The 27,391-nt window shown below is 45.1% G+C and overlaps 1 protein-coding gene across 1 annotated transcript in view; it reads left to right on the top strand.

Annotated features, from left to right (window-relative positions):
• NREP (neuronal regeneration related protein) overlaps nucleotides 1–26,443 on the top strand; it is a 100,278-nt gene extending 73,835 nt beyond the window's left edge. Inside the window, exon 4 of the mRNA XM_078675497.1 lies at nucleotides 24,731–26,443. Within this exon, the coding sequence (XP_078531623.1) occupies nucleotides 24,731–24,856 (126 nt within the window). The 3' untranslated portion in view covers nucleotides 24,857–26,443. The remainder of the gene's footprint in view (nucleotides 1–24,730) is intronic.
• The last annotated feature ends 948 nt before the right edge of the window (nucleotides 26,444–27,391 follow it).

Here is a 27,391-nt window from a genome sequence, read left to right as displayed (position 1 = left end):
GCATGCTGATGAAGTCGGCGATGGAGTCACTGAACTGGGGTCGGGGTCCGGGGGGTCTGTAGGCGAGGGTGCCTCTGAGGGTGGTGTTGGTGTCTGTGTGGATCTGGAAGTGCATGTGTTCGGCAGTGCTGAGAGTGTCATTGGTGCTGGTCGAGACCCTGATGCTGTTCTGGTGGACGATGGCGATTCCTCCTCAGACTCCGTGGGTGCGGACTCTGCGGGTGATCTTGTAGCCGTCTGGGATGGCTGTGGCGATGTCGGGTGCGGAGGAGTCGTTCATCCAGGTCTCTGTCAGGAAGGTGACGTCCTCTTCCTAAACCTAAATTTGTCCTTAGTAATGCCTGAGACCCTTCTATCTTACCCAGTGTGGCAGAGGAGAGGTACCTTAGGTTCCAATGAGGCATTATACCCTTGATGTAAGTGTGACTACAGGAAAATGCCCACTTCCTCTTAGCTGATGATGCTCGCATAGAAACCTATTTAGGTTCCTAAGTAACTGAGTAAACAGTTAGGAGAGCCTTATGCCTCCTAATTAATGTAGATTCCTTTAGTAAAAGGGGGAGATAGACAGGGAATCCTAGCCCTGAAGAAGAAAGCCAAGTGACCTGCAAGGACTTGATTATTTTGGCTGAAACACATAGGCATCATTTTCGAATGTAGAAACCTTAAAGTTCTAAGATGAATCCAGCATTGAATTCTTTTTAACAATGGCACGGATACCCGTGGAATAAACAGATATATACGGTTTATCCATAACCATCTTTAACTGGAACCCTGTATTTTCCAGAAAGGATAATTTATCTTAAACTCCAGAATTCTGTTTGGTTGAGTCCATCAGGGTGGTACTTCCCTATCTACACTGATGGGAGGAGGAATCCATGATGAAGCATGTCATCAAATGACCGGTGAGGTTTCTCCTCTATTCTCTTAAAGAGACTCCTGTAGGATGTTTGGAGAGCCCTAGGATAGGGAGTAAATGATTTTTGTGCCATTGCACTCTTCGTGGTATAGATGTTAGTTGATTATGAGTGCTTGCAATTGTAAAATAAACAAAAACTCTCATTTGCTCTGGGTGTAAAAGCCCCTTCTATCTTAGCCACAGTGTTTGTCAACACAAAACACATTGCTTTTTTCCTGGCATATGCATATGAAACTGTTTAATAGTTTATAAAATGCCACACTGCTGCATGGTCGAATCTTTCAGCACCGCAGTCTACTGCCACTTGTAATTATTTTTCTCTCCCAGTACGGTTGTTCTGAATGGTCTCCTTAAATCGGCTTGTTTATTTTTCTGCACCCATTCAAGACTTTAGGGGATGTTCTTGAGTTATTGACTCTTAACGTCCACAGAACAATAAAGCCCCGGTCCTCACCCAGGTGACTCCAGCACTCTCCATGGCAGGCAATGCTACAGGGAAGAAGTGACTCCAATCACATTGATAGCTGAAAACAGACTCACAACCCCCTTGTAGCAAACCTAGCATCGCCTACCATTCTGAGGGCTCCATTTCCACTCCTAATATTGTAAAAAGTGTTCTTTTATACAACGAACCTAATTTAAGCATCCCACACAGGAAGTAGCTCGTATAACTCTCCGTGACTTTTACTACATTGCCTGGACCAGGATCTTGAATTGTCTGTTAGAATATTGTTGACAAAAATATCATGTGGACAGAATATTGTGTCAAAACTATTGAGGATCAAAATATCGAGATGGTATGGGCACATAGCTAAGTATAAGTTTTCTATTCTTAACTCCACATCCACATACCTTGACGATATATAAATCGTCAAGGGGCATAGATGTGGGTTAAGTATAGTAACACTTTGCTTACCCATAGCAACTTACCTTCACAATATTTTTGTCCTTGATTTTCTTGACACAATATTTTGTCCACTCATTATTTTTTCCTCAATATTTGTCCAAACGCCTAGATTACTTAGAATGCGCCTTAAAATATAAACTCTTTGGTCTTTCTGACGTGGCCAGCTTTCTTATCCCATTGTGATTCTTTGATAGGAGGTGGGTTTGTTAGAAAGTTTGAGGGACAGGCCATGAATTGGACATTTAATCAAGATATAACTCTGTCTCCCATTCTACCCTTACCAACAAGAGTGTGCTAGTGCACTGCAGTTTCCAAACAGCTATCCTTAGAAATGTACCAGAAATCGTTTCAAACAATCTCTGGACTAAAAGTAAAGCTCAGTCCAAGTAAACTAGTTCATACTCACCGATCCATATTTCCAAAGTATAGTCAGAGGATCTTCGGTTCCTATGTACCAGTAGATTGTAAACTTGTAACTCTGTCTCCGCTATTCTCTATACCACGAAGAGTGTGCCGATGGCTGCAATTTTCAAACAACTATCTTCAAACGTATCAGAAATATTTGCAACCAAATCTCTGGTGTGAAAGTAAAGTTTAGTCAAAGTAGACCATTTCATACTGACCAGTCCATGTTTCCAAACTACATTTGGAAGATCTCAGGGTCCCTTGTACTAGTAGATTGTTGCTACTCGTTGTGCTTTTTAATATCCATGGTCAAAAACCTGCACCACAAGTATTTGTGATGCAGGTTTTGCAAGGACCGGTCTCTGTTTGGTCATGGTAGGTGCTAAAATAGGCTAGAGCTGTGATTTTTATGGATTTGTGATTCTAATTTGCCATTCCTTTGCAGAATCACAACAGTGGTGGAAATATTTGATGTGCAAGACCTACTATATCCCAGCCAAGCAATGGAAACCTACCTATCCTAAAAGCCAGTACTGTTGTGTATATGCGTGTTCTGTAGATGGCCAGCACACCTGCTCCCATCCTCATTTAGAAGGCTGGGGTAGTGTTTAATAGATCTCATACAACCTGCAGATGGACCTCGGATAAATATCACTTGGTAGTGCTGAGAGTTGAGTTCTCACCTCCATGGTATATTTTCTGTCATTAGGACCGGACAACTGGCTGTTACTTTATTTACACACTAAACCACAACCACAGTTCGGTTCTAGATAGTTCCTAAGGAACACACCTCAAATACCTAAAGAAACGCCTTAAAAACTGGGTGCTGTACAGTTCTTTTTGTGGTGCTTGCTCAAATGGCTGCATTTGGACCGTGTCAGTCCGGATTGTCCATTCATGGATGGACAAAAAGATTTGTGAGTGTAAGTGCTAGCAACTATAAGAAGCTTATACTGAAGAGACATTCATGTATTTCTTTAAGTTACTGAAGAAAGAGCTGAAAAGTATTTATTTTCCTTTCAAATGTAGATCTTTCTGACAGTAATCAACTGGGAGACAATTATTCACATTGTTTCTCTGGCTAAATAAATGGATGCAAGAATCATGATTATCCCAGTGATGAAAACACACTCCAAATTCAGGAAAGGAGCTGCTTTGTCTTTAAACTTAACCTTCTTTAATGGATTCAGTATAAGGCACTGCCTGTTAGAGGTATTTAGGCCATATCACACCAGGAAACTATAATTTTTCCAATGTTTCCAGGCCGAGAGTTATTAGGTCTGCAAATAGTGGACCAGGTAATTCCCTGTCCTGAGACCCAGAATCGATATTTTATGGGAAATACACAAAAATGTCAAATCCATCACAAGGAACACAGATAAACATATTTTGATACTGCAGCAATGATAAAAATATTTTGATACTGCAGCAATCTCTTTAACCAATTAAAAGTACAGACAATTTCAGCCGGGACTGGGCAGGGAACCATTGAAGACAGTCATAAGTTGGTTTTCCTGGAATTCAGTTTATCATGAAGCAGCAAGAGCGCTGCTTTAGAGAGATTTAACATTAAGCCATGTTTGGTCATCTAAGAATACATTTGATTCTATATATCTGGGAGAGGCATCACCAAAATTATTTCTTTCATCTATACTTCCAGAAGTCATTGAGTATCATATGCTTACATGAAGAAGATCATGTCTTAATATAGTTGGCGAGAAAGAGGAGATATATGAAAATTAGACAACAGCTGGAACAAGGCCAGGACTTGGGGGTCCCCCTTGGCACAGGACACAACTCTGATGAACAGCAGGGTAGCTGAAAAGCTTGGTTTCTTTCAGTCAGAAAGGTTTCTGTCTGCTGCCTTCAAAATAGTCAACCACCAAATTCAATTGGACCGTCTCACAATTCTACATCAAGAAGGATTGGCAGCTAGTTACAGTAAGTAACAAGCTGCCAATCCTTCTTGGTGTAGAATTGTGAGACAGTCTAATTGAATTTGGTGGTTGACTATTTTGAAGGCAGCAGACATATGTAAACAAATCAGACCCAACATTGTTGCCATCCACTATTATGTTCAACTCATCCAGGGGTAGTTTTCAAAGATGATTTTTTTATTAAAGGATGAACTGTTGTTGGCTTATTTTCCTTTAGAAATCATGCATGGCAATAAGGAGCCATTAAGCATTTTCAAATGAGTATTACAGACAGAGCTTTGGCTTTTCCCCTCAAACATTGTTTTATTGTTATTTAACAAATAAACATGTCATACACATAAGCATTATTGATGCACTAATAGAACATATAGTAAGTTTGATACAAATCATCCAAATTGCCATACAGTATATATGCAGAAATAATTACATAATGTCCACTACTCCGTCAGCCTGTCTGTTTCATGACAGGTGAGTAGCATTTGGAAATGCCAAGGGGTCTAGTATGTGGCCAGTGATATATGGGGGTGTGAGTTGAGGTTTTGCAGAGGGGGTTACATCACATCTAACCAGACTCCCCTGGCACTATCATGCTTGGAGGGTATAGGAAAATGGATTATTAGTAGGTAGGGTATTCACCTTCAGCTAGTAATAATACCACAATCACTAATCGGCTTAGTGAAGTCTCAATAAATTAATCCTTGCTCCACCCTTGGTACCTTGGCAAACGAGCAGTCAGGCATAGCTTAGGAGACCGGTATGTGTGAAGCATTAATATCACCAAAATAGCTAAAAAGTAAAAGGAACAACACAATACAAATCCAACACCAAGTTTTAAATATAGAGAACATTTGTATCTTCAAAATAACACCAAAGTAACAAAAATCTAAAGTAAGGAACCGGAGATATGAATTTTTAAAGATGAAATAAAAAGATTTTTCATTCTAGCGCCAAAAAGCTTAAACCGCCACTCATAGCTATCTGATTGTGCTGGACACAGAAAAAGTCAAAGTTTTAGGCCTACCGTGATGGAGCGCTGGCCGGATAGATTGAGACTAGGTCCCAGTCAAAAGTTCACCTTGGGACTTCAGTCTTTTGCTTGAAGCTTTTTTCTTGTCGACATGTCCTCTGGCTTCTCGAATCCGAAGTTCAATTCAACAATGACAGCCTGCTGCAGCACAATGCCTTGGTGAGCCTCTGGAAGTCCTTGTTCTCGGCAGCGAGGAGCTCCAGAGCTTTCAGCGGGGTAAACCAGCACGGTCAGGCTGATTCGTGAGTCAACAACAGCAGTTTGACTCTCAATATTGAGCCGGTCTCCTCCTGCAGCTTTTGTGCAAAACTTTGCAGCAAGATTCCAAAATGTTGAATCTTGAAATGTCATGGTTCTTTTGGGGTAAATTAGTGTCCACTTGCTTAGTCCAAGGGTTCCGAGATTCTGGGTTGCCTCTTGAGGGCCAGGACTTAATTCCCCACAATGCACCTGTACAGTCCAGGAAAAATCCAGTTGCCACTCTTTGGCTTGGCAGGTGACTTCTTCCAGCTTTGTTGTTCATGTTGCTGATCATGGAGTTCACTCCTTTTCATTTAAGTCAGGCACAGTCCTTTCTTAATGGAACCTTGGGAGTGCAGCAAGAGCAGTCTTTTTCAGTGAAAGCCTTCTGTGGTGCAGTTCAAGGATCCAGTAGGGCAGTCCTTCCTCTACTGTTTCAGGCTGTGTTCTGAGGAGCTCCTGTAGCTCTCTCATATTTATTTCCCATTGTGAGTTCGGACTCTGTTTATAGGAAGGCAAAATATTTGATTTTAACTACTTCTTGACGGACATTAGTAACCATCTGTGATCATGAGCCAACTATAAGGGCACAATCACTGTAATAATATGCCAGCGGCACTGTGGAGCCTAAATATCGGTTTTACCTGTGCAGCTTACTTGAACAACTCTTGGAACCCTCTCAGACTACACACTTTATCTATCCTCTGGTCCTAATGACAAGAAACTTCACTTGACTGGATGAAACTGGTGATGAAGTACTGCATGGATTCCAACCTGTAGTTCCTCTTCTGCCTTCTAACCTGTGGTGACGCCTAAATATATGAAGATGGCACAGCTTTTGTCAGCAGTAGCAGCTGGTTATCGTTGAGAGTGTTAGGGCTTAGGATATATCTGCGCCCACATGCACACACACAGGGGCTCATGCATCTATTCGTGCATGCACACACTAACTCTACCTCTCTCGTGTTCTCATGCACAAACATACACACTCTCACCCACACCAACACAGCATTTGACAGTCTTTTAAAAAATGTTATTTACCCTCCGCCACCAGAAAGTGTTCTACCTCAATCCTCGCAGTTGAAGTCCTTGCACTGCGAGGCCTGGACATGCATGTCCCCCCAGTGCCTTTAGACCCTCGCGGGTGAGTAGCGCGCTTACAATACCCCTGATTGATTGATTGGCAGTGTAGGGCCTCGTTTTACTCTGCGCTGGCAATCACACTGCAAATGGAACGGATTGCCTTGCAATTGCTTAGGGCACCAAGAGGTAAGCACTGCTTGAAAGCCCGCCTCTGCTGAGTGCTCTACATACATAAACTGAGCATGACAAACTGGACAAGGTCTTTTCGTGTGCCAAGACATGTAAAGTTTGTGTATCTTGTTTCTACAGTCACCGTGAGAGCCTGAAGGCGGGATGCACAGCGTCAGAGTACACCCTCAGAGCAAGAGCGAGAAAAAACAGGAGCGTGGGGGGCAGTGCCAAAGCCTCCTAAAGGATGAGTCGCCACTGATTGGTAGAGTACTCTTAGTTCAGAAATAAATCCTCATATGCCATCCTTTAGAAACAGCAGCTAAGCAAAACAAAGCAATTGTATTTGTTTTCTTTTGAGGTTGGCAATCATTAATGGAAACCAGTGCAATATTGACTCCAAAGAAATCTGGGCACTTTGTAGCCATTGTGGCCAACAGCAACAGCTATAACGTGAACTTAGAGATCATATTTTTTTTCTGTAAAAAGAGTAAAAGAAAAACCACAGACACTGTTTTGCTCCGTTTCCCTGGGGTCTGCTAATGACTCACTGTCTGGCTCCACATTTAGCCAGAAAATAAACTCAAGCTGTACCTAATTACATTTAAGCTGAGTATACTATTTCTCCCTCTACAGAAAGAAATTGAAGGAACCATGCAGCTGATAAAAGCTCAGCTCACTTGCTGTGGCGTTGTCATGAATGTATGATTTCAGATCTAGGGGTTACAGATGCCACTCTACAAACAAGATTTTCATGTCTCCAACAGTTTCTTTCCTGTTCACACTATACAGATGCACTGTGAGATAATATTTGTTTTATAATTCTGTCCATCTTCCCTTTTTTGACGAAGCCCATGTTTCGTATTTTCTTGCCCCTACTGGTTTCAGCACTTGCACACGCGGAAACCCACCGCGGAGCAGTGCACCTACCACCGGGATTGACTACAAATGTTGGCGGCTAACAGGCAGGAGTGGAGGTGCAGGAGAAGAGGCCCAGGTCTCACAGGGACTCCTGGCCTGCAGCTCCTTGGGGGTGCTTAGGCTGACGAGCATGCCTAGGACGAGGGAAGATGTACCGCCATGGCTTGTGGCAAGAAGGGAGAGGAGATTGGCAAAGAGGCATGATGAGCGAACATTTGGGACAAAGAGTGAACTTGGTTGAGATGAGAGTGAAGATGGTTAGCTGCTTGGAGAGAGATGGAGCCTGCGCACAGAAAGAAATGGAGATTTGCGGCTGGTAAAATGAAGGAGGGAGGGGAGAAACGCCATGGTACAATTTTCTGTTTAGAAAGAAGCTGACAGCAAATAGAGTAGACACGAAAAATGAGACTTTGCAAGGAGAACGTATCGATGGTGCTGGAAGAGTATATGCAGCACATGCCCTCCTGTGGCTGCGTCAACGTGCTGGCTGCTCTTTTCACCGCATGCGTGCGGCATGATTCCCCCCCGTATGCTGGATTTTGCGGATTCGCACTTTACATGACGAGCTGGGCTCGTCATGAGCGTGCGAGGAGGCTACCTCATGACGAGCCCAGCTCGTCATGAGCGTCGAAGGGGTTAACAGTGATATGTGCTTGGAGAGGTTGAGTGTTACATTGGGTTTTGTTTTATTTGCAGCGCACCACTTCGGTACCGTATTACCTCCAGTGAGTGTTAGGGGGCACCCACAACTTCAAATAATGTTGCTCTTTTATATTTGCCATGCTCAGGCAAACTTTAAATATGGCCATGTTAATGTGCACCATGTCGTATCTGGAGCTTATGTAAGGAGCGGTGGAAGACCGAACACTGCTGCAGCCTGTAGCATAAACTTTCGAAATAGTTTTGAATGTATGATTTATTCCTCGTCCTGCCCTCAATAGTTGGGGTGCGGTAGTTTTTTTTCCCCCTGCCAGTAAAGTTTACCTTGAAACTTTATTTTAACGCTGTATGCAGTTTCCCGGTTTGCCTTGTACAAGTGATATTTTTCCTCAGTTGTGAAATAATGTTTGCGCACAGAAAGATATTTTTGCTCTAATTGAACCCAGACAAGCTAGGAATATTTTGCAGAATCGTCTCTGCACGTTTGTTTCTGTAAGGAGTGGCACGTTTCAATAATTTTCCTCTGCACATTTATCTTTTTCGGAGTGCTTCTTTGCAGAAGAATACTCTTCTTGCGAATTGTATCTTACACACAACCTTTTTGTTAGTGTTACTAGTTAGTGTTAAATAAAGTTATGTGTTACATACGTTATTACAGAAGTCATGACTTTCAAGCCACAATGGTTAAGTAAAACGTTAAAGCCTTCATACAACTGCAGACTTTTCCATAGATCTCTGCAAAGGTTGCTAGATTGCCGACTTTGGAGCTGGGAAACCATGGTTCGAGCCGGGGTCGACTCCATGTCCTGTGATTCTGGGCAGATCACTCAATATCACCCCCTCCCCCCCCTACCACCAAAAAATAATGTGTTTTGTGTAACATAACTGGTGCTCATGTAAAGGGCCCCAATACCTTCGGTTCGAGTTCGAACTACATGAATCAGCAAAAAAAAAAAAACATTTGTTTACATCTGGTGAAGACTAGTGTCCTCTCAATTGGTGGATAAGACCAGATGGTCGATCTGAGATGGTGAGCCAGGTGATGCCAACGAAGGGATCATCATCACCTCATAGTTTACCAAACCTTTCCCAAGACAGTATTAAAACCCAGATGAGCGCAACTTTAGTGAGGTTGCAGTGAGTATCTTTGACTTTTCTGCAGCTAAACAGTCTACAGTTAAAAACAAGACCTGTCCTGCTGGATCAAGTCACAACCACGGTGCCACCAATCAATATTTATGTCCATAATTGTTCTTAGCAGCCACGTCAAGTTAAAAATAGGTTTACACTTCTAACACTTATGTAAATAAGTAGAGGGCCTTTTGATTGGAGTGGACTTTATTCCAGTGTACTGCTGTCGCCCTCACTGGTTCGAAGGAGGTCAAAGAAACTGTGGTTGACCTGGCTGAGGAATTGAGGAAACTGAAATATATCTGGGCCGTCTGGAAATCTTTACAGTGACTGCCAATGAAGTGTGGTCCAGATCAAAGCTGTCCTTAAATTGTGGTCTTAAAAGTCATCCTGCAGTATCTGATCAATAGAATCAGGCCGGCAGAGTATGGCAATCGTTGGTTCAGCTATTAATCGTGCTGCTTCCCCCTCACAAAGCAGTAGTGGGTAACCGCTTTTAGTTTTTAACTATCTATACTACACTACTAAAACAGTGTCAATCCTTGCAGTGTTCTACAAGCCTCTGAAAGCCTCCTGTTTTTAGTGGTTGCTATTGTTCTGAGTAGCTGACCAGTTCCCAGGGACTGGTCTACCCATTAAGCTGCATAAAGACACCTGCTCTGCATGGTACTGTAGCTGCATAATCCCTTTTTCTTCTGCCCTTGCTTGTTCTCTAGCGCCGGGACACTCCTCTGAGAAGTAGTGCGCTCTACAAGTTCGCAATTCATTCATAATGAACATCCCATTTGCCCAATATTAACAGTACACTTCTACAAATCCAAATTCCTATTTTTGATCCTAAAATTATGTACTGGTATTGTAAAATAGTATGCCAGTGCAAGAAAGGGGCTGCATGAGAATGGACCTAAAATTATGTGTTGGTGTGCTGATTTTTCCTTTCCAAGACCAAAGCTGGAGACATTCTGCTTGATAACAAGGCTTTCATGGCAGCGGCCATGGTCAGCCATCAGGCGGTAGCCTAGATAAAGGCTTTCCCATGCCCCCAACTTCAGAATAGTACTCTGGATGAATGTAATTCAACCAAGAGGAAATTTGGCGAATTTTGTACCAAAGATCTTGACATTTAATTGATTGAAAACAAATCATTTCACTACAAAAATGAATTACCTATTGAACACAAATCAGCAAAAAACGAATCAATTCCAAGAAATACTTCTGTTAAAAAAAAAAAAGGATCATTTCACCAGAAAGGAAATAGGCGTCAAAACTCTTTAATACAACAGATTTTAAATAAACCTAAATAAATAAGAACCACAAATAGTTACCAGTGGCGTTTATGAGCTTATGGGATGCAGCCTGCATAGTTGGTAGTTAAGAATGAAGAAGCAAAGAACACGAACACATTCCCCCCCCCCCCCCCCCCCCATTTAGCTTTTTGTGGCGGGTACCAGCAAAAGGGAAGTGTATGAAATGTGTATTAAATTACGTAAAGTGAATACATCTGAGATTGATGCCTTATTTTCTGAGTCCCTTCACAGCTTTATGCTTGGCCCACAAAGCTTTCTTGCCCTAGCCATTTTAAAACCTACTTTCGACCTTATTTCCGTCCTTGAACACTTCGCTCCTCCTGTTCAAAGCTTCTCATGGTCCATCGAATCAAAACATCTTGCTTGGGAGGCCAATCTTGACTGTGATTGCACCTAAGCTTTGGAATTCTCTCCCTCTTAATATCAAATCTACGTCTTGCTTTCTGACCTTGGTGAGGGGTAGGTTAGATAATGTCCGAATTGATATCATGGAGTCAAACTTCGCGTAATCAGAATGATCAGTGTGGAGAGTCCAGGTACAGATAGGTTGTGATTTATAGACCGTAGTTGTGGCGGCTCAAGGTTTTGTTAGTTGGAATTCTGAATTCTAATGATCCTGTAATGCTACATGGAACCTAGCTTTATCAATATTAACTTTATTATGGGCGGTTTGTGTGTATCTGGTTGCTTCATTTCGCAGTCCTTTGATTTACCATTGAATGAATGAGGAACAGAGAGCCTGGTTCATAAAGGTCAAAGAAGTAAGGTCCCAAATTTGTCTCTGTAGGATTATGACTTTGTTTTGAATAAATTCCTGACTCTCCAAAGATTCTGGAAAGTACTCTTAAAAATTCCTCGTCATATATTTTCAAGAGTGATGTTTAAAAATGTACTCGTGCAGAACTACTACCAGGTGGATAATTAATGCGCTGTGCAAAAAGCTGATATAGGTTTCTGCACAGGGAAAAGTTTTTCTCTGTGTATAAACCATTTCTTCCACACTCCCCCTGCCCCCCTTTATTGTGGGAGTGTTTTCTCCCCAGTCCCACTTCGGAATTATATTCTCCATCCCTTGAGAACAGCAACTTGCACGTGTTTTTGTTGCACAAGGAGGACTTGAACAAGTGCAAACTCGAGAATTTTCTAGTGTTGGCTCACCTTTGCATGTACCTCCACCCAGGAACTTGACCTACTTTCTCAGTGAATGTTGTTATACTTACTAATCAGCTGCTCGACTGATGACATCACTGAATGACTGTCGCACGTGTGGGCGTGACCGCTCCTATTGCAATTATTGCGGCTTTTCCCTGTCCTAAAGTGCCTATGACTAGTGTCACTTCCTTGCCTCTTTAGATGGATGCCTTCTAGTTTGAACAGTTTAGTTGCATCAGAATGCTCTGGAACGGTGGGACTCAACTAGGGACTTTGCTTTGTTGATGTGAGTGGTTATTTGACCCACATACTTGTGATACTGGAGAGGTGGTGATAAGGATTCACGATTGCTTGATGTAAGTGTGTGCTGCCTTGCAGAAGCGATCAGCAGCGTGCCTATCCAGCGTCTGGCATCACGAGGGAACAGGCAGACCTGAAGCCACCGCCATGCCAAGTTAAATTAATCAGGAGCCCTAGAGAGACTATCTCGGGGCATCGTGCATAAACAAAGGTTATAGTGTCTGTCCTCAGTGAGAATAATGCAGTGTGCAGAGAATGGCAAATGGCCAGCCAACTAAACCATGCCTAGACTCTCCTTCCTAGGTGTGCTAGCATATAGGACGAGGAGAGGTGAAAGTAAAAATACATTACCTGGTTCCCTTTGACCTCTCAGAGAAACAGCAGGCTGCATATACCATATTCTTATGGGGCGTTGGAGGGGGGTTGGATTTCTCAATTTTGATTTTAACATCGAAGCAAAACATATCGCATCCATCTAGTGCAATAACATAATCAAATTTGTTAATTTTAAAATTAGCATTATAAAAGTCATGAATTGAAAACAAAAATAGCAATATATTTTCAATAAAATTACTTTAAGAAAATCGATTAAGTTTACAAATATGTTTTCAATTAAAAAAATTATAGCTGATACTGTTTTTAACTAGAGTATAGCTTGTGTGTGCATACAGTTCGAAATCGTTTATCATCGGGCTCTTCTTCTCAGGTCTTGGTATACGTTTTAATCTGGATAAACTGTTAAGGGGAAACGTGTAACAGAGCCCTCCTTTCTGCTGTCCCGGGAGGGGCGCGTGGGTTTTGCAGCTCATGATTTGATTGCATGGCAGATTTTCAATAGCCAGATTGTTTTTGCAGCTGAGAGGAACTGTCCAACACAATGCTTTTGGAAGCGGGCCCAGCGCGTGCGTTTTTTCTGCCCATGTAGTTTACTTGTCTGTTTTTCTTCCCACATCCTGCAAACAGTCCCACAAAATCATAAATAGAGTCCCAAAAAACGAGTTTTCGTTCACAGTGTTTTAACTTAGTGGAAAAGTTTTCTATTTTTACTGCGAACTTCATTGGAAAAAAACAGACTTTTGTCTATTCTTTTCTTCTTCAGTGAAACAGCTGAGTCTTGAAAGAGATGTATTGTACACTTATGTTTATGATAAAACTCTCCGAATTTGCCATGCAGCTGCCTTTAAGTTTGAGGCATACAAAAAGCGATGGATGGAATGCTTAATCTCAGCCTTTGGTAATTAATTGCTGGGGCCGCATCCCAATCCATTCTGGTTCTGCACACCGTGTCCCCTCAGTGTGGACTCAGCTACATGCAAATCAATCTTGACCCTGCTGCAGTCGGAACAGTCCAACCCGAACTACCCTAAATGGGACGGGTATGCCCAGACGTGGGTCCCATGCTCACTGTGTCGCTTGAACCAAGCTGCACCCCGGCTGATGAGCCCATAGCTAGGGCGAAACCATTTCTGGGTTGCTTGTTCAGGGGGTCCTGGCTCAGCAGTTCAGGCTGGATTGTTCCAATAGAGGAAGGGTCAAAACTTATTTGCACATAGCTGGGACTAAATTGAGGTGACATGGTGCACAAAATAACGATGGATTGGGATGCGGCCCTGAGTAATGCTCTATTACTTACCGGTAATCTTCATTACTCCTGGTCCCGTTGTCCTCTCCCCATTCATACTTAAGGAGATAACCATCTCCCGACAGAAATAAAAACAAGAGGAATGCTGGGATATCCCTACTGCCCCTCCCCCGGGAGTATAAAGGTAGTACCTACCCAGCAGCCCTCCTGTACTAACAAGCCCAGACAGGAAGGCCGGCCGCCCGGGAGGAAGGGAGGGGCGCAAGAATGGGCCGGGGACAACGGGACCAGGAGTAATGAAGATTACCGGTAAGTAATAGAGCATTACCCCCAGGTCCCTTATGTCCTCGGCCCATTCATTACTTAAGGAGAAATACCAAAGCAGAAAAAGCCGGCCTTCCCAAACCAAACAGAAGCCAACCCGGAATCCATACCAAGGCAGCAATCGCAGGAAGAAAGAGGAATAACCGGGTAAAATACAGGCAGAGCCCCCAACAACAGAGGACCCCTACCAGCCCAGCAGACACCCAACAAAACCAAGGGAGCATAGCCAGACGACCAGACCGGCCACCACAGAGGCCAATCAGCCCACCGCAGGAACACCCCACAGTGAACCAGCGACAGGGAGAGCACAGACACCCAAGCCACCAAAGGCAAGAGGCCAACAGCAGACGAGAGGCCAAACAAAGAGAAAGGCCAAGAGCCACCAGGCCAGCAAGCCAGAAACGGGCAGCAGAAGACAACCCAGGCAAGAACAGGCAGGAGAGAAGCGAACCAGAGGAACCAAAGGTCCAACAAAACCAACCCCGGGAAGAACAGCGGAAGCCCCCCAGCACCCAACCCGAAAGGCAAGACCGAGCCCACGGACAGGGAAAGAGAGAAAACCAAGGCACCAGGGAACGAAGAGCAAACCCCAGGAAGCCAAGCCACCAGGACCCGCAAGACGCGGACACAAGGCAAAGGGAACCAGCACCTCCAGGAAACCAGAGCAGGAAGAACCAACAAGGGCAGCCAACCAGGACAAAGAGACCCGGAAAAAGAGGAAAAGGGAACCGAAGGAACCCCTGGAACCCCAAAACAGAACTCTAGCCAAAGCGGAGGAAATGGGAGCAGGAAGCAACAGCCCGAAGAAGGCAAACCTGAACACCAAAGCAGGAGCGCAACCGGACAGGCCAAGGACCCGGAGGACCCAAGACTACAGCAAGGGAACCACGAAGGAAACCAACAACAACCATAGCCAAGCCAAACCAGAGACAGGCCAGGCAGAAAGACCCCAAACAGCCCTAGCAAAGGACCGGGGCAGAAACCCAGAGGCCAGAGAGACCGAGGCAAAACAACCCCAGAGGACCACACAGAAGCAACCGCAAGCAGGGAGGAAAGCAAAAGCAAACCACACCCCACAGTCCCGCAAGACTCAAGGCAGGGCACGCCCAGGGGTCGAACCCCGCACGGCGCAAAACCGCAACCGAGGATACAGACAGGAAGCCAAAGCCGAAGCCAAAAGCAACCCGCAGAACCAACCCCATAACAAGGGTAAGGACAAAGAAGGACAGACCCCAACAGAGCAGAGGCCGGAGAGCCAACAGCCCCGCCGACGCCCCAACGAACCCAAGAAAAGGCAATCAGGAGAAACAAGAAGGCGACAGCGTGACGGCCAGAAACAAGAAGCAGACCGGAACACACCACACCCACAAGGAACTGGAACCCAACGACACAGGGACCAGCCCCCCCACATGGAGACAAGGCACCCGCAAAGAAGTGCCCATCCACCCCAGAAACTCCCAGAAGAGACCCAATCAGGCAGCCCAGGACCGCAGAAACACAACCAGGCAACCCAGAGCAGGACGCACAAACAGAAACAGCAGACCAGCCCAGAACAGGAGCCAACAGGGAGGAAGCCCAAGGCAACAGGCAACCACAGAAAGCCACCGCCGAAGGACAAGCAGAAGCAAACGCAGGCCACAGCAAACCAGCGCAGTGCGCCACCCACACAGCCAGGCAACGGGGAGATGCGCACAGCGACCCGGAAGAAACCGGGAGGTGGCGTACCTGCCGCAAGGGACAGAGAAACCGGAACACCGGCCAGAAGGAAACCATGCCGCCCGGCAGGCCGGGAGGCAGACCCAGCAGAAACCCGGGGAGAGAAGAAACCACAGCCCCAGGAAAGGCAACAACAACAGCCACCCCATACCACCACCAAAACCAGAAGAGGAAGGGATGAAAACCGAAGGAAGTAGCCCAAGCAACCAGGCCCGGCAGGACCCAACCCAGTCATACCCAGCACAACCACCGAGCAGCGAATGGAGCGCGGGAACAATACCCCCAAACCGGAGAACAGGAGGCAAGACACAGCCCGGCAGCCGCCCGCAGGCCCCAGCCCGGAACAAACCACGAAAGGCAAAACCACAGAAAACAGAAGGGGAGGCCAGGAACAGCAGAACCAAGCCAAAGGCAAGCACAGGGAGAGCCAGCGCAAAAGCAGCCAGGCCAAGCCCACCGAAAAAGGCCCCGGGGAACACCGGAAGCCCATGAACTGAGCAAAAAGGAAGGCCCAGCACCATAAAGAACCAGGCAGGCCCCCACCAAGCACCACGCCCAACCACAGGCGCAGGCAGGGAGGAACAGAACAACCGCACCCAAGGCAGAGGGAGACACAGCACCCCAAAGAACCACCGGCACAACACCGGCAAGCAGCCACGAGCGGAACCAGGCTCAGCCCAAGGGAAGGGAGGAACAGGGCCAGGAACCAGGAGCCCCAAACGCCGACCAACCACACAGAGGCCAGGAAGGGAAGAACCAGAACCCCAAGCTGAGCAGACGCCACAACAGCCAGCCCACAGCGGAGCAAGGCAGGGCAACCGGAAGAGCCCGCAGGACCCCCACAACCCCACAGCGGCAAAAGGAGCAGGAACACCGACCCACAACCAGGCGGGGCAGAACAGAAGGCAAACCAACAGGCCGCCGCAGCAGAAGAAAGAAGCGACCAGAGCATCAGAGGGCAAGTCGCAAGCAAGCAGGCAGGAAAACCCCAACAACACAGGGAAACCCACGAGCAAGCAAAGGCAGGAACAGCGAAAAAGAACCAGCCCCACAGAGGTGACCGGAACCCACGCCAACCCGAGCCAAAGCGAACAGACCCATGGAACGCCCACCACCGGAGAACAGCAACAACCGGTGCCGTCCGAAGGCCCGAAAACAAGCCGCGTGGAACCCCGAGACGGCAGCAACAGAAAACCCAACACCAAAGGCGCAGGAGAAACACAGCACGGCAAAGGCATCCCAACCCAACAAGGTGCAAAGGGAGAATAACAGGGCCCCCCTGACGCAGCCCAGCCAGCCCCAAGAGGACGAAACAAACACCCAAAAGGAGCGAGGACCAACAACACACAAAAACCGCACAGGACCAAACGGGAGGCAGCGAAGCAGCCCCCCCCCTCCCCACCCGAAAAGGCGACAGCACAACAGAGTGCAGAGGAGGGGAAGAGTCCCCGCAGCGCAACCAGGCCCAAACACAGAAGCCTAGCCCGCCAACAGAGGAAACAGTGCGCAGCACAGGAGCACCAGGCACGGCACACATGGAGCGCCCCAGATGCAGCAAGGATCCCGCAGGAGCCAGAACCCGCGCCCCGCACAGGCCCCCACGCCCCACCAGGCAAAGGGGGGAGAACAGGCCAGCCCACACGCAGACGAAGAAGGGGCCAAGGGAAAACAAAGCGAGCGAGCACCAGAGCGCGACACAACACACCACATAAACATGAGTGGACGGCGCAGGGAGAAGAAGCGAGGCACCCAGAAACACAAGAAAGCAATGCGCAAAATGAACCCAAACACACAAACATGGTCAACACAGGGATTCAACTGCGCAAGGATGAATCCCTGGAAACAGCCCCCGACAATATAGGGTGCTCCGAGGACAGAGGAGGTCACATCTAGTAGAACAGAATGCATGACTAGGCACCGAGCTCTAAGAGAGCAGGAAGCTCAATAACCAAAGAGCGGAAGCGGCCGCGTGCATGTACCCCCCCAGGTCAAAGCAACTGCAAGGGCACCAGGAGACCGGGGGGACAGACATGAACTGCACACCCCCAAAGGCGACAAGGCACCTAGCCGACACCCCCACATCAATACACAGTCGCATAGGGCCAGGGAAAGCACCAGCATCACGCAGGCGGGCACATCCCCCAACACAACCAGGAGTCAACGAGGCATAAACACCCTCTGCCAAGTAAGCCCCCAGCGGCAGCGGGGGTCAACACACAACAAGACCCCCACTGCCAGCGCACAGTTAAAAGGCAGCAATAAACAAACAGAGAGCGCCAGCCACAAGGAAGGACGCTCCAGCAGGCGAGCCACACCCACCCCAAAAAGGTGACAACACCGCAAAGCGGGACTCACCTAGAGCGGGGGCCGCACCAACAAGGCCCCCACTGCAACAGCCAGCACCGGAATCCGAGCAGCCACACAGCGCGTCTCCCACCCGGCCAAGCTCAGGGAGACGCGCACTCTGACCCGGAAGCAACCGGGAGGCGGCGCACCAGCCGCAAAGGGCCGGCAATCCGGAAAACCAGCCGGGAAGAAGTCGGACCCCCCAGCAGGCCAGGCAGGCCGAGGGGCAGACACATCAGGAAACGTCACCCCTGCCCGCTAAGCCAGGCAGACGGGCAGGGGGAGCAGAGAAGAACCAGCACGCCCCCCAGCCCAGCAGGAGGGAGTGCAGCAACACCAGCAACACCAACAGCATCCAACATCCAATTCTGTCAAAGACAGAAAAAAAGAACAGGAGGGCTGCTGGGTAGGTATTACCTTTATACTCCCGGGGGGAGGGGCAGTAGGGATATCCCAGCATTCCTCTTGTTTTTACTTCTGTCTGGAGATGGTTATCTCCTTAAGTAATGAATGGGCCGAGGACAACGGACCTGGGGGTAATTACCAGTGGCTGGGATTAATTTAGGGATTCCATCCATCACTTTTTTTGTATATTTTAGCTTGATGCAGCATTGCATTATTGCACCAAAGTAAACATTTCTGAGGAAAGTATAAAAGTTGATTCTACAAGTTGATTATGTATTAGTCTAACTGTGCTTATCTGCCAGATGTAGTTTTCAAATACCTTTGTTTGTTCAGAATTGTAGGCTAATACTGGTACACACAAGCTATAAAAGTGTGGACCTCATTGCAGAAACCAACCCAGCAGTGAACACTGTGGCTGGTGAAAGGAGATTCTCCCTGTGCCTTGTGGACGTACAAAAAGGTGGAAGACTGACTTGTCAACTTTACAGAGTGTTGGTGTCACTGTTGGCGCTTTCCACTGATAAATTCAAAGGGCAGAGAAGATGGACTGTTGCTGTCTGAGTCCCAAAGGACAAGCCCAAAGCAAATAAAGGAAACCTACGCAAAACAAGATTCAAACTCAAAACCATGAAGGTGTATTTAAAATTGAGCATTACAGAAAGCAAAAAGGTAACTGGTTAGTCAGTTCAAACAAGCATCAATATATCATAAGCCAAGTTAAAACTCTAAGCATATAGTCAAATAACCGACTGTCATAGAGTCTACGTAGTATTAAAGCCAGGAAAGGTATGACACACATCCCAATTAAGAAACTTTTTATAGGTTCAGAGAAGCAAAAAACACACTCTTTACATGGTGTGATGTGGCACCATAGGCTGTATTAATAAGCTTACATTGAGACAAACCATTCAGCATTGCAAAAATTGTGTTACGTGAAAGAGGCTCACTCTAGGAACCCACCTAAGTATCTCCTTTAACCAACAGAGAAGGGGAAATGACATCGCACTACTAAACAATGAACTATTAAATAATGAAGAGGAGCACATTTGAACCAGCAGGCTGCATCAGCCTTGAATATTTGCAACATTATGAAGACGTCTCCGGCAGGCTTCTTTGGAAGCAAATTAATTGATGCAGTGAAAATAAATAACACAATAGAAAAGCTTGCATTTTCATCTGTTTTAGGAAAAACACAGAAAGAGCGAGAAATCATGCATGCAATGCAACTTTGTAAATGCCAAGTTCCTTAAGCTGTCAGTGCAACCAGACTACATGCGCAGTACATTTGTTTGTACTAACTTAATCACACAAAAGTAAAAGTAAACAGTTTATTAATAAATCTGCTCCTACATTACCAACTGTTCCATCCTGTTGTACATGACCCCATGACCAAGCTTGCCCCCATGTTTGTGGTGCATTCAGGCTGCATTGTAAAGACAGCGCAAAAGTGAAGGCTTATCATTCTAAATGGGGCAAGTGTTATTATATCTATCGCTTCCAGTACGAATAGCTTGTGGTTTCAATGTTTTTTTCTATTTAGATGTACAATGGAGCTTGTGTAAATATAAGTGAGATTTTTTGCTTTTTATTTTAAATAGTAAACTTCACATCTACAACTTAGATTGTTCGTCTCCATCGTGGTTCCCCTGTTTAGTAGAATCCAATAATGTGGACTGTAAGGTAGATTTGATGTAGTGGTGTTTTAAAGCACAGAAGTATCAACTGGACTACCTATATAGCATTTAATAGCATTCCCACTCAATGGGCACAGTAACTAATATATTTTGCTCTTCCACTATGAGCCTCAAAACATGTATGATTTATTTTTAAGCCTATACTCATCTACGACATTTGCAAATGGGTAAGGCCCCTGGACATGATGGGTATAGAGAGAAAAAAGAACTGGGGGACTGGAGCTTGAAAAAGGTCCTGCATACGTGTACCTATGTTAGGCTAGCAAGACAAGGAGTATGCAGTTCCTATGGGAGAGTCTAGGTCTACTAGGAAGAGGGAGTTCTCCTTTTAGGAGCAAGAGCCCTTACACACTCCAAGGGGTGCCATGCTTCATCATCGGGCAGCTCCGCGTTGGGCTGGCGCTGCAATGCCCACTGATTTAGGGTATGGTATTATCCACATGCACACATCCACCATCCCTACATGAGTAGATAAGGATTCTTTGGTCCTGATTAAATGCCATGATCCTTTGGACTATAATAGGCATTAAATATGTTAACCCCCCCCATTTTTTTCACACACATTAACTAGGGCTTGAGAGGTTTATTATATCCTGCTCTCGCCTTGACATTTGTTTATTAATCATAACACAGGAACCCAGTGAATAAAGAGTATTTTCGATTCCTTTGGTTATTTTTATTGACATACCCTTTTTCCACTTCTACTCAGATTCAACCACTAACCCCCCCACCACAACTCACATCAGCAAAACTCCGGCAAAGAGCACCAGCACAGCTGGTTGGGCATTGCAGCACCGGCCCAACGAGGAGCTGTCCGCTGATGAAGAATGGCACCCCTTGGGGTGTGTGAGGGCCCTTTCTCCTAAAAAGAGAACCCCCCCCCCATCCTGTGGACCTAGGCTTCCCCTCAGGAACTGCATACTCCTTATCTTGCATGATGGATATAGCACAGATTTTTATTAAGCCTTTGGCACATTGCTGGCCCACTTATTGGCCAGGTTATACAAGGCCTATAGTACTACCGGCACACTGGCAGTAACGATGCAACTCGCCACGATCACGGTAATTCCCAAGCCATATAAGGACCCTAAATACTGTTTGTCCTACTGCCCCATTTCTTTACTAAATGTAGCCGCTAAGATCTTTCTGGGTATTTTAGCACATAGACTAGCTCTCGATATGCAGGGCCTGGTGGACCCCGATGAGACTGAAAGAGGCTGCAGTGATAATACGAAACGTATTTGTCACCTTCTGAACAAAACACAGCGCTCTTGAACACTGGCTCTTCTCCTGTCTATTGATGCGGAAAAGACCTTCGCTCGGGTCCACTGGCCATATCTCGGCTCGGTGTTGACGCGATTCGGCTTAGGACCGTGGTTTTGTAAGTGGTTCCAGTGCAGTTATACCTCCCCCAGAGGAATAGTGCGGGTTAATGGAATCTTATCCCAGCCCCTCCAAATTTCCAGGGGCACCCGACAGGGTTGCCTCCTGTCACCCTTATTATATATGGAGCCATTCGCGGAACAGATGCGCAATAACCCAAACATAACAGGCATAACCATGGGGGGCAAGAACCACAAAATAGTGCTCTATGCTGACGATTTCCTACCAATGCTATTGAGCCCTCATGACTCCCTACCAGCGATGATTGGATAGCTGGCAGCCTTTGGGGCAGCCTCTGGTTTCCAAACAAATCTTCAGAAGTCCTTTTTTCTAAACATCACCATCTCCATAGCTGACCAAGTGCAGCTTGAGTCTGGGTTCCCAATTACATGGGTTCCACAAGGGATAAGCTATCTGGGTCTGCATATACACCCTACACCAGACCGTACAGTGGGACATAACTATGCAGAGCTCCTGATGAACAGACGATTAGACATATCCAGATGGAAGGGTTATGGCCTCTCATGGTTGGGACACTTGGTAGCAGTCAAGATGACAGTCCTATCGAAAATCCTATACGTAATGCAGTTCTTGCCTCTCGAGCTCCCTCCGCGGATGCTCAGTAGATTGCAAACCCTTATTTGGGACCCTATTTGGGAAAGTAGAAAGGCGAGGATGGCTAAGCCACAGGCATAACTTTCTTAATCAGATGGCAGCTTAGGGGTTCCTAATCTAAAGTGTTATTACCATGTGGCACAGCTGTGTTATATGATAGAGTGGTTTCAGCCTAGTTCTGTAAAACACTGGTGCTTTGTTGACCAGGAGGTGGCAGGCATTCATATCTGGAAGGTTCTATGTTTACCGAAACCACACCAGACCGCTGGGGTCTACATTTCACCGGTACACCGTGCCACTGTGGGAGTTTGGGACAAGGTGCAGCTTTTGCAGGGACTATCCACCCCCTTGTTCCACTCAGACACCGATCATAGGGAGCCCAGATTTTCCCCCTGAACACTGCAGCTCCACATTTGCTGCATGGCAGGAGGCTAATTGCTAACGGATAGGTGACCTATTTGATATAGACGCCCTTACGGACTTCTCCTAGGTCCAGTCAGCCTTCGTGATCCCATCTAAAGCCCTCTGGCAGTGCATGGCTACTTGCCATTGACTGACACTTCCCTGGCTCTTTCTCATGCCAGCCGACCACTTACTCCCTTCAAGAAATGGCTCCCCTCGTTCGTCTGACAAAGGCATCCTTTTGGATATTTACTTCTTCCTCAGCGCCCTGCGGAAACTGTAGATACCTGCACAGCACAGGTGAGAGGTGGAATGTGAATTCACCTTTCCTGATAAGGAATGGAGCAACATTCTCCACTGCACTCGTTCCTCCACACGTAATACTTCCAGCAAAGAAATGTTCCTGAAGTTTGCACTTCATTGGTACTTTACCCCGGCTAGGGTTGCCCAGTGGAATGCAAATAGGGAACAACACATGCTGGTGACACTGCGGGCAGACAGGCACTCTTACCCATCTTCTTTGGCAATGACCCAAGATATGCTGTTTTTGGAACAAGGTACTGACTGTAGTGAATTACATGTTTGACACATCCCTCGGATTCCCAGCTACGTTTTACTGGGTCTCCCAAGCCCCTTGATCTATCGCCTGAAGTCTGTCAAAGACTTTAGCACTGGGAGCTGCCAAACAGATCTTACTTTCTCCCGGGGTTCCGAAGAGATATCAAAACAGCTCAATTGGCTACACAAACTCTAAGAATTGTTGGGAATGGAGAAGTTGACAGCGGTGGAGACCCACTCACTGCTCTTGTTTGACAAGACCATGGGGGCATGAACCTGGTACCTGTCGGATGAATTTAGAGAATTGACATGCCCATTATTTGTACGAACCCTCCAACTAATGCACCCGGATCGTGAAACTCCTTATGTTGGGAAATGGTTCCTGTTTCAGTCACTCACACCCCCCACTATCTCTATTCTGTGATTGGTGTCCCGCTCTCTCTTTAGGTTGTCCATGCTTCCAGCTACCCTTCTCACATCCTTTCCCGTTTGTCTCCCCTGTGTTCCCGTCCCTCTAGCCTTCACTTTTTTGATTATCGATACTTCCCCACAGGCCATTGGATGTAGGCGGACTGCATGTTGTACCTTGTTCCTTCACTAATAATAATATAAGAGGTATTAAACCTAAAGCAGTGTTGTTGCGATGATCGAGTTACTGTGGTGGAGTTTGGCGAATAATTAAATTTTTGCATTTATCTCCGCTTCCATCAGCCATTTCTGAAATAGCTCTGAAAATGCAGGTTTTATGACAGACCGGTATAGAATAGAAACATAAAAGCCATAATTGTGTGTTGAATGTTCAGAGGAATATCAAGTGCACTTATATTTCCTATGTGTGCTTCTAAACGTTTAATTATGTTTATTCTGTCTACACTTACCCCGGAATCCAGGGCATTATAATCTGCGTAGATGGTAGCTGTACTTTTGCACCTGCGGCGTTTTTGTATGGAGATCAGCTTAAATTTGGACTCCAGGAGAGTTCATAACCAGTGGTGTCATTTCAAGAAAAGAATGGGTATAGGGAAGAGACATCAGATAATTTCTGCATGACCTAACCTTTGACCTCAGTGACATCAGTAGAAATTGTATAACAAAGCTTTTGACTCGATGTAATCACAAGTAAATTAAAGCATTCCTAGAATCGGTGCACAGCAGATGATGAATGTCAAAATAGCACGAAAACAAAGAAAAAGGAAGGTGATGGAAACACAAGATGCGCACTTTTGTAGTCCGCAGCCACGACTACATGATGTCCATGCTTAGGGTTTTTTGTGCTTCTATCGCCATTGTAACAGAACCAAAGGCCTAATTTCGAGTTTGGCAGATAGAGGCCGTGTACACTCTAAAAAGGTCAGAAAGGGCATCTGCTTCCTTTTGTCGTCAGCCTTCTAAATAAGACCGTAAATATTTTAAGACCTATTGTAAGAGCGACTTGAGACATCACAGATATTCATGTTTAGCATGCCAGGAAACAGCATCCTACTGAGCATTTCATTAGTTTATCTTTTAAATAATGTTAATTATGTTCTCTTTTCTCCATACATTCAGGGACGTCTGTACATCTCTAAAGAAGTTAACCACAAGGAGAGCAACGATACAGAAGCCACATCTGTGACACCAGGAAATGATCATGGTTTTAGTTTCGCTAAAATCAATTACCTCACATTTTTTTAACCATTACTCTTCCATGTTATCACATTTAGTTTATGGGTGTTGACAATGAAATGGTGTATTTTACTGGGAATTGTTTATTTGTAAATCATCAAATTTAAGAAACTTTGGGACTCTGAGCCTTGCTTTAGAGAATTGCAGTGGAGACATGTGCATCACAAATCATTTTGAACAGTCTGCAAAGTGTCAAAGCTCTCAGAATTTCATGATGTGCATCCATGTTTACAAACATTACAGGTGGGCCTTGAGGCTAGTTTCTATCACAACAACAAGAACGTCTTCCATTAGTTAAACTCTACTGCCCACATTCAAATGGTGAACCCCCGTCTCCCCACAGGCACCAATCTGATGTCTTTCTCCTTAACCGTATCCTCGCAGAGGCTGAGAGTCCCCCCTGATCTCATTTACATGTAACCAACAAGGTAGTTTCTTTCCACCCATTACCCGTATATTGCTCTATATTTTAACCATGCGCACTTTCAATGTATAGAAGTAGTAGTTGTATGAAACACATTGCTTCCTTGTGGTAAGTGACTGAGATGCTGCCACGGGATTGAGACACTGATGAATGGTGCTATTTTGGACTCTAAACAGGCTCCTTGGATAGGTAGCTATGAAGGGGAGTTTATTTTTTTTATTATTTTCATTTTCTAAGAAGGTGTTGGTACTTTTGTTTTCTTGACTGTTGTTCTTTAGAGAGGACTGAATTGTGTTCCTTGTGTCTGCCGTGTGGCTTTCCTATCCAGTATCATTGAGTGAGTAAATGCTAACAGCAAATAAGAAATAGAAGCTAGCCTTCAAACCTCAGCATTGCGACTGAGCAATTTAAGCGGGAGCAATCACAAGACTGTAATGTGCTTACATCCATCTCTGTATGAATGCCTGCCTAACAAATCAAAAACTATACTTTTTAAATCACCTTGTAGAGCACTTTGTCTTTTACTGAGAGATTATATTTTCAATAGATGAAAGTCCATTATAAAAACGTCCTAAAAAAGCCACTTTATTTTAGGGGGTGAAGCAGGTGATATTATTGAAAAGTTGTGATCACAAAAAACTTCAAAAGGTCAAACAGGTCTGGGTAAGGTCTGTGGCAGTAAGCGATTGTTGTTACACTTTTGTTCTTGCTCTCAGTGACAGAACACCACCAATCCACAATACTATCTACATCCGGGATGCTGTTGTGTTGGACGCACTCTGGAAGCCCACCTTGTGTTTTTATAGGCCTTCTTCCTTTGGGTCTTCGTTTTCGGGGCATCCTTTGTCCTGTGAACTGTTTCAGCTTCTGACTGTTAATTACTATTGCATGTTCTTGCACTTACTTGTCTTTGCTTTTCTGTAGCAATTTCATTTTAAGGATTTTCTTTTTTAATTTTTTTTTTAGATATATAAACAGGGCTGTATATAATAGTGCGGTAAATAGTATCCAATAGATGTGACAAGTATGTATAGTTGACGTTGTGTGCTGCCAAAATGGCAGGCTTTTTGTATTGTAACAATGTGTTTCTTTAACAATGCACTGCAAGTACCCAATGTAGTTTAACTTTTTTGGTAGGATTTGTTCAATAAATATGCAAGTTATAGGGATCATCCCAGTGTTCCAGTGTGTTTTTTTAATCGGTGTGTACTGCTCCGTCTAGCGCCCTATTACACCTACTATATATTAGTGTGTTTAACAAACTAATTCTTGTTTATCAAAATAAATAAGAACTGCAATGTTGATGGAATTCCTATGTTAGCATGCCAATTTCAAATATATTCCACTGAAAGGGATACACACCTTGCAGAAGAATAAACTATTGTTCAATAGCACTTGTTTACTTCATGACAGATTACCAATCAAAAGCTGGTTGTATTCGTCTTATCTATAACTTTTCTGAAACTATCTTGCTTACTTGAGCTCATTTTTGTTTGGGAACTGTAATATTTAAAACAATAATTACACGAGCAGAGGAACTACAGTTTAAAGATCTTTCACAGCAGAAAATAGAGTCAAACTATAGGTACATTTTTTTGTACTGCCCATCAAGAAGTGAGGGAAACCTTTCACTAATCATATGTAATGCTGTGAGGGATTACAAACCGCATGTTCTCCACACCAGATATGACTTTCTGCTTAGATTGGAATTCGGTTCCCAAAATGGATAAGGCATGAAGTTAAGTGATGCCCACAAAACTTTTAAATATGATATATGGATATCGTTTTTTGATTCGAACATCAAACCTAAGAAAAAGCGTTTTTTTTCTTAAATAAGTATTTGACCCCTTTAAACCCAGGACAAATCAAAGTGGGTTACAACTGAACAAAATACATTTTGGATTTACATGAAGCTTGTAACATTCATGCATTCTAAGTAATTGCAATGCGAGATTAATTACCTTATGTGCTGATCATATTTAACGTAAATTAGCTTAAAATTAAATTATCAATTTTTAAGCCAAAAGCACACAAGAAATTTGCTATAATTTCTAGAAAACAAATCATGTTAGTGGGCCTTATCAAATCGGTTCCAAAGTAGTAGACACATCCATGTTCAC

Source organism: Lissotriton helveticus, chromosome 2_1 (assembly GCF_964261635.1).
Source record: "Lissotriton helveticus chromosome 2_1, aLisHel1.1, whole genome shotgun sequence".
Taxonomy (NCBI): Eukaryota; Metazoa; Chordata; class Amphibia; order Caudata; family Salamandridae; genus Lissotriton; species Lissotriton helveticus.
This window is presented reverse-complemented; position numbering and strand designations above follow the sequence as displayed.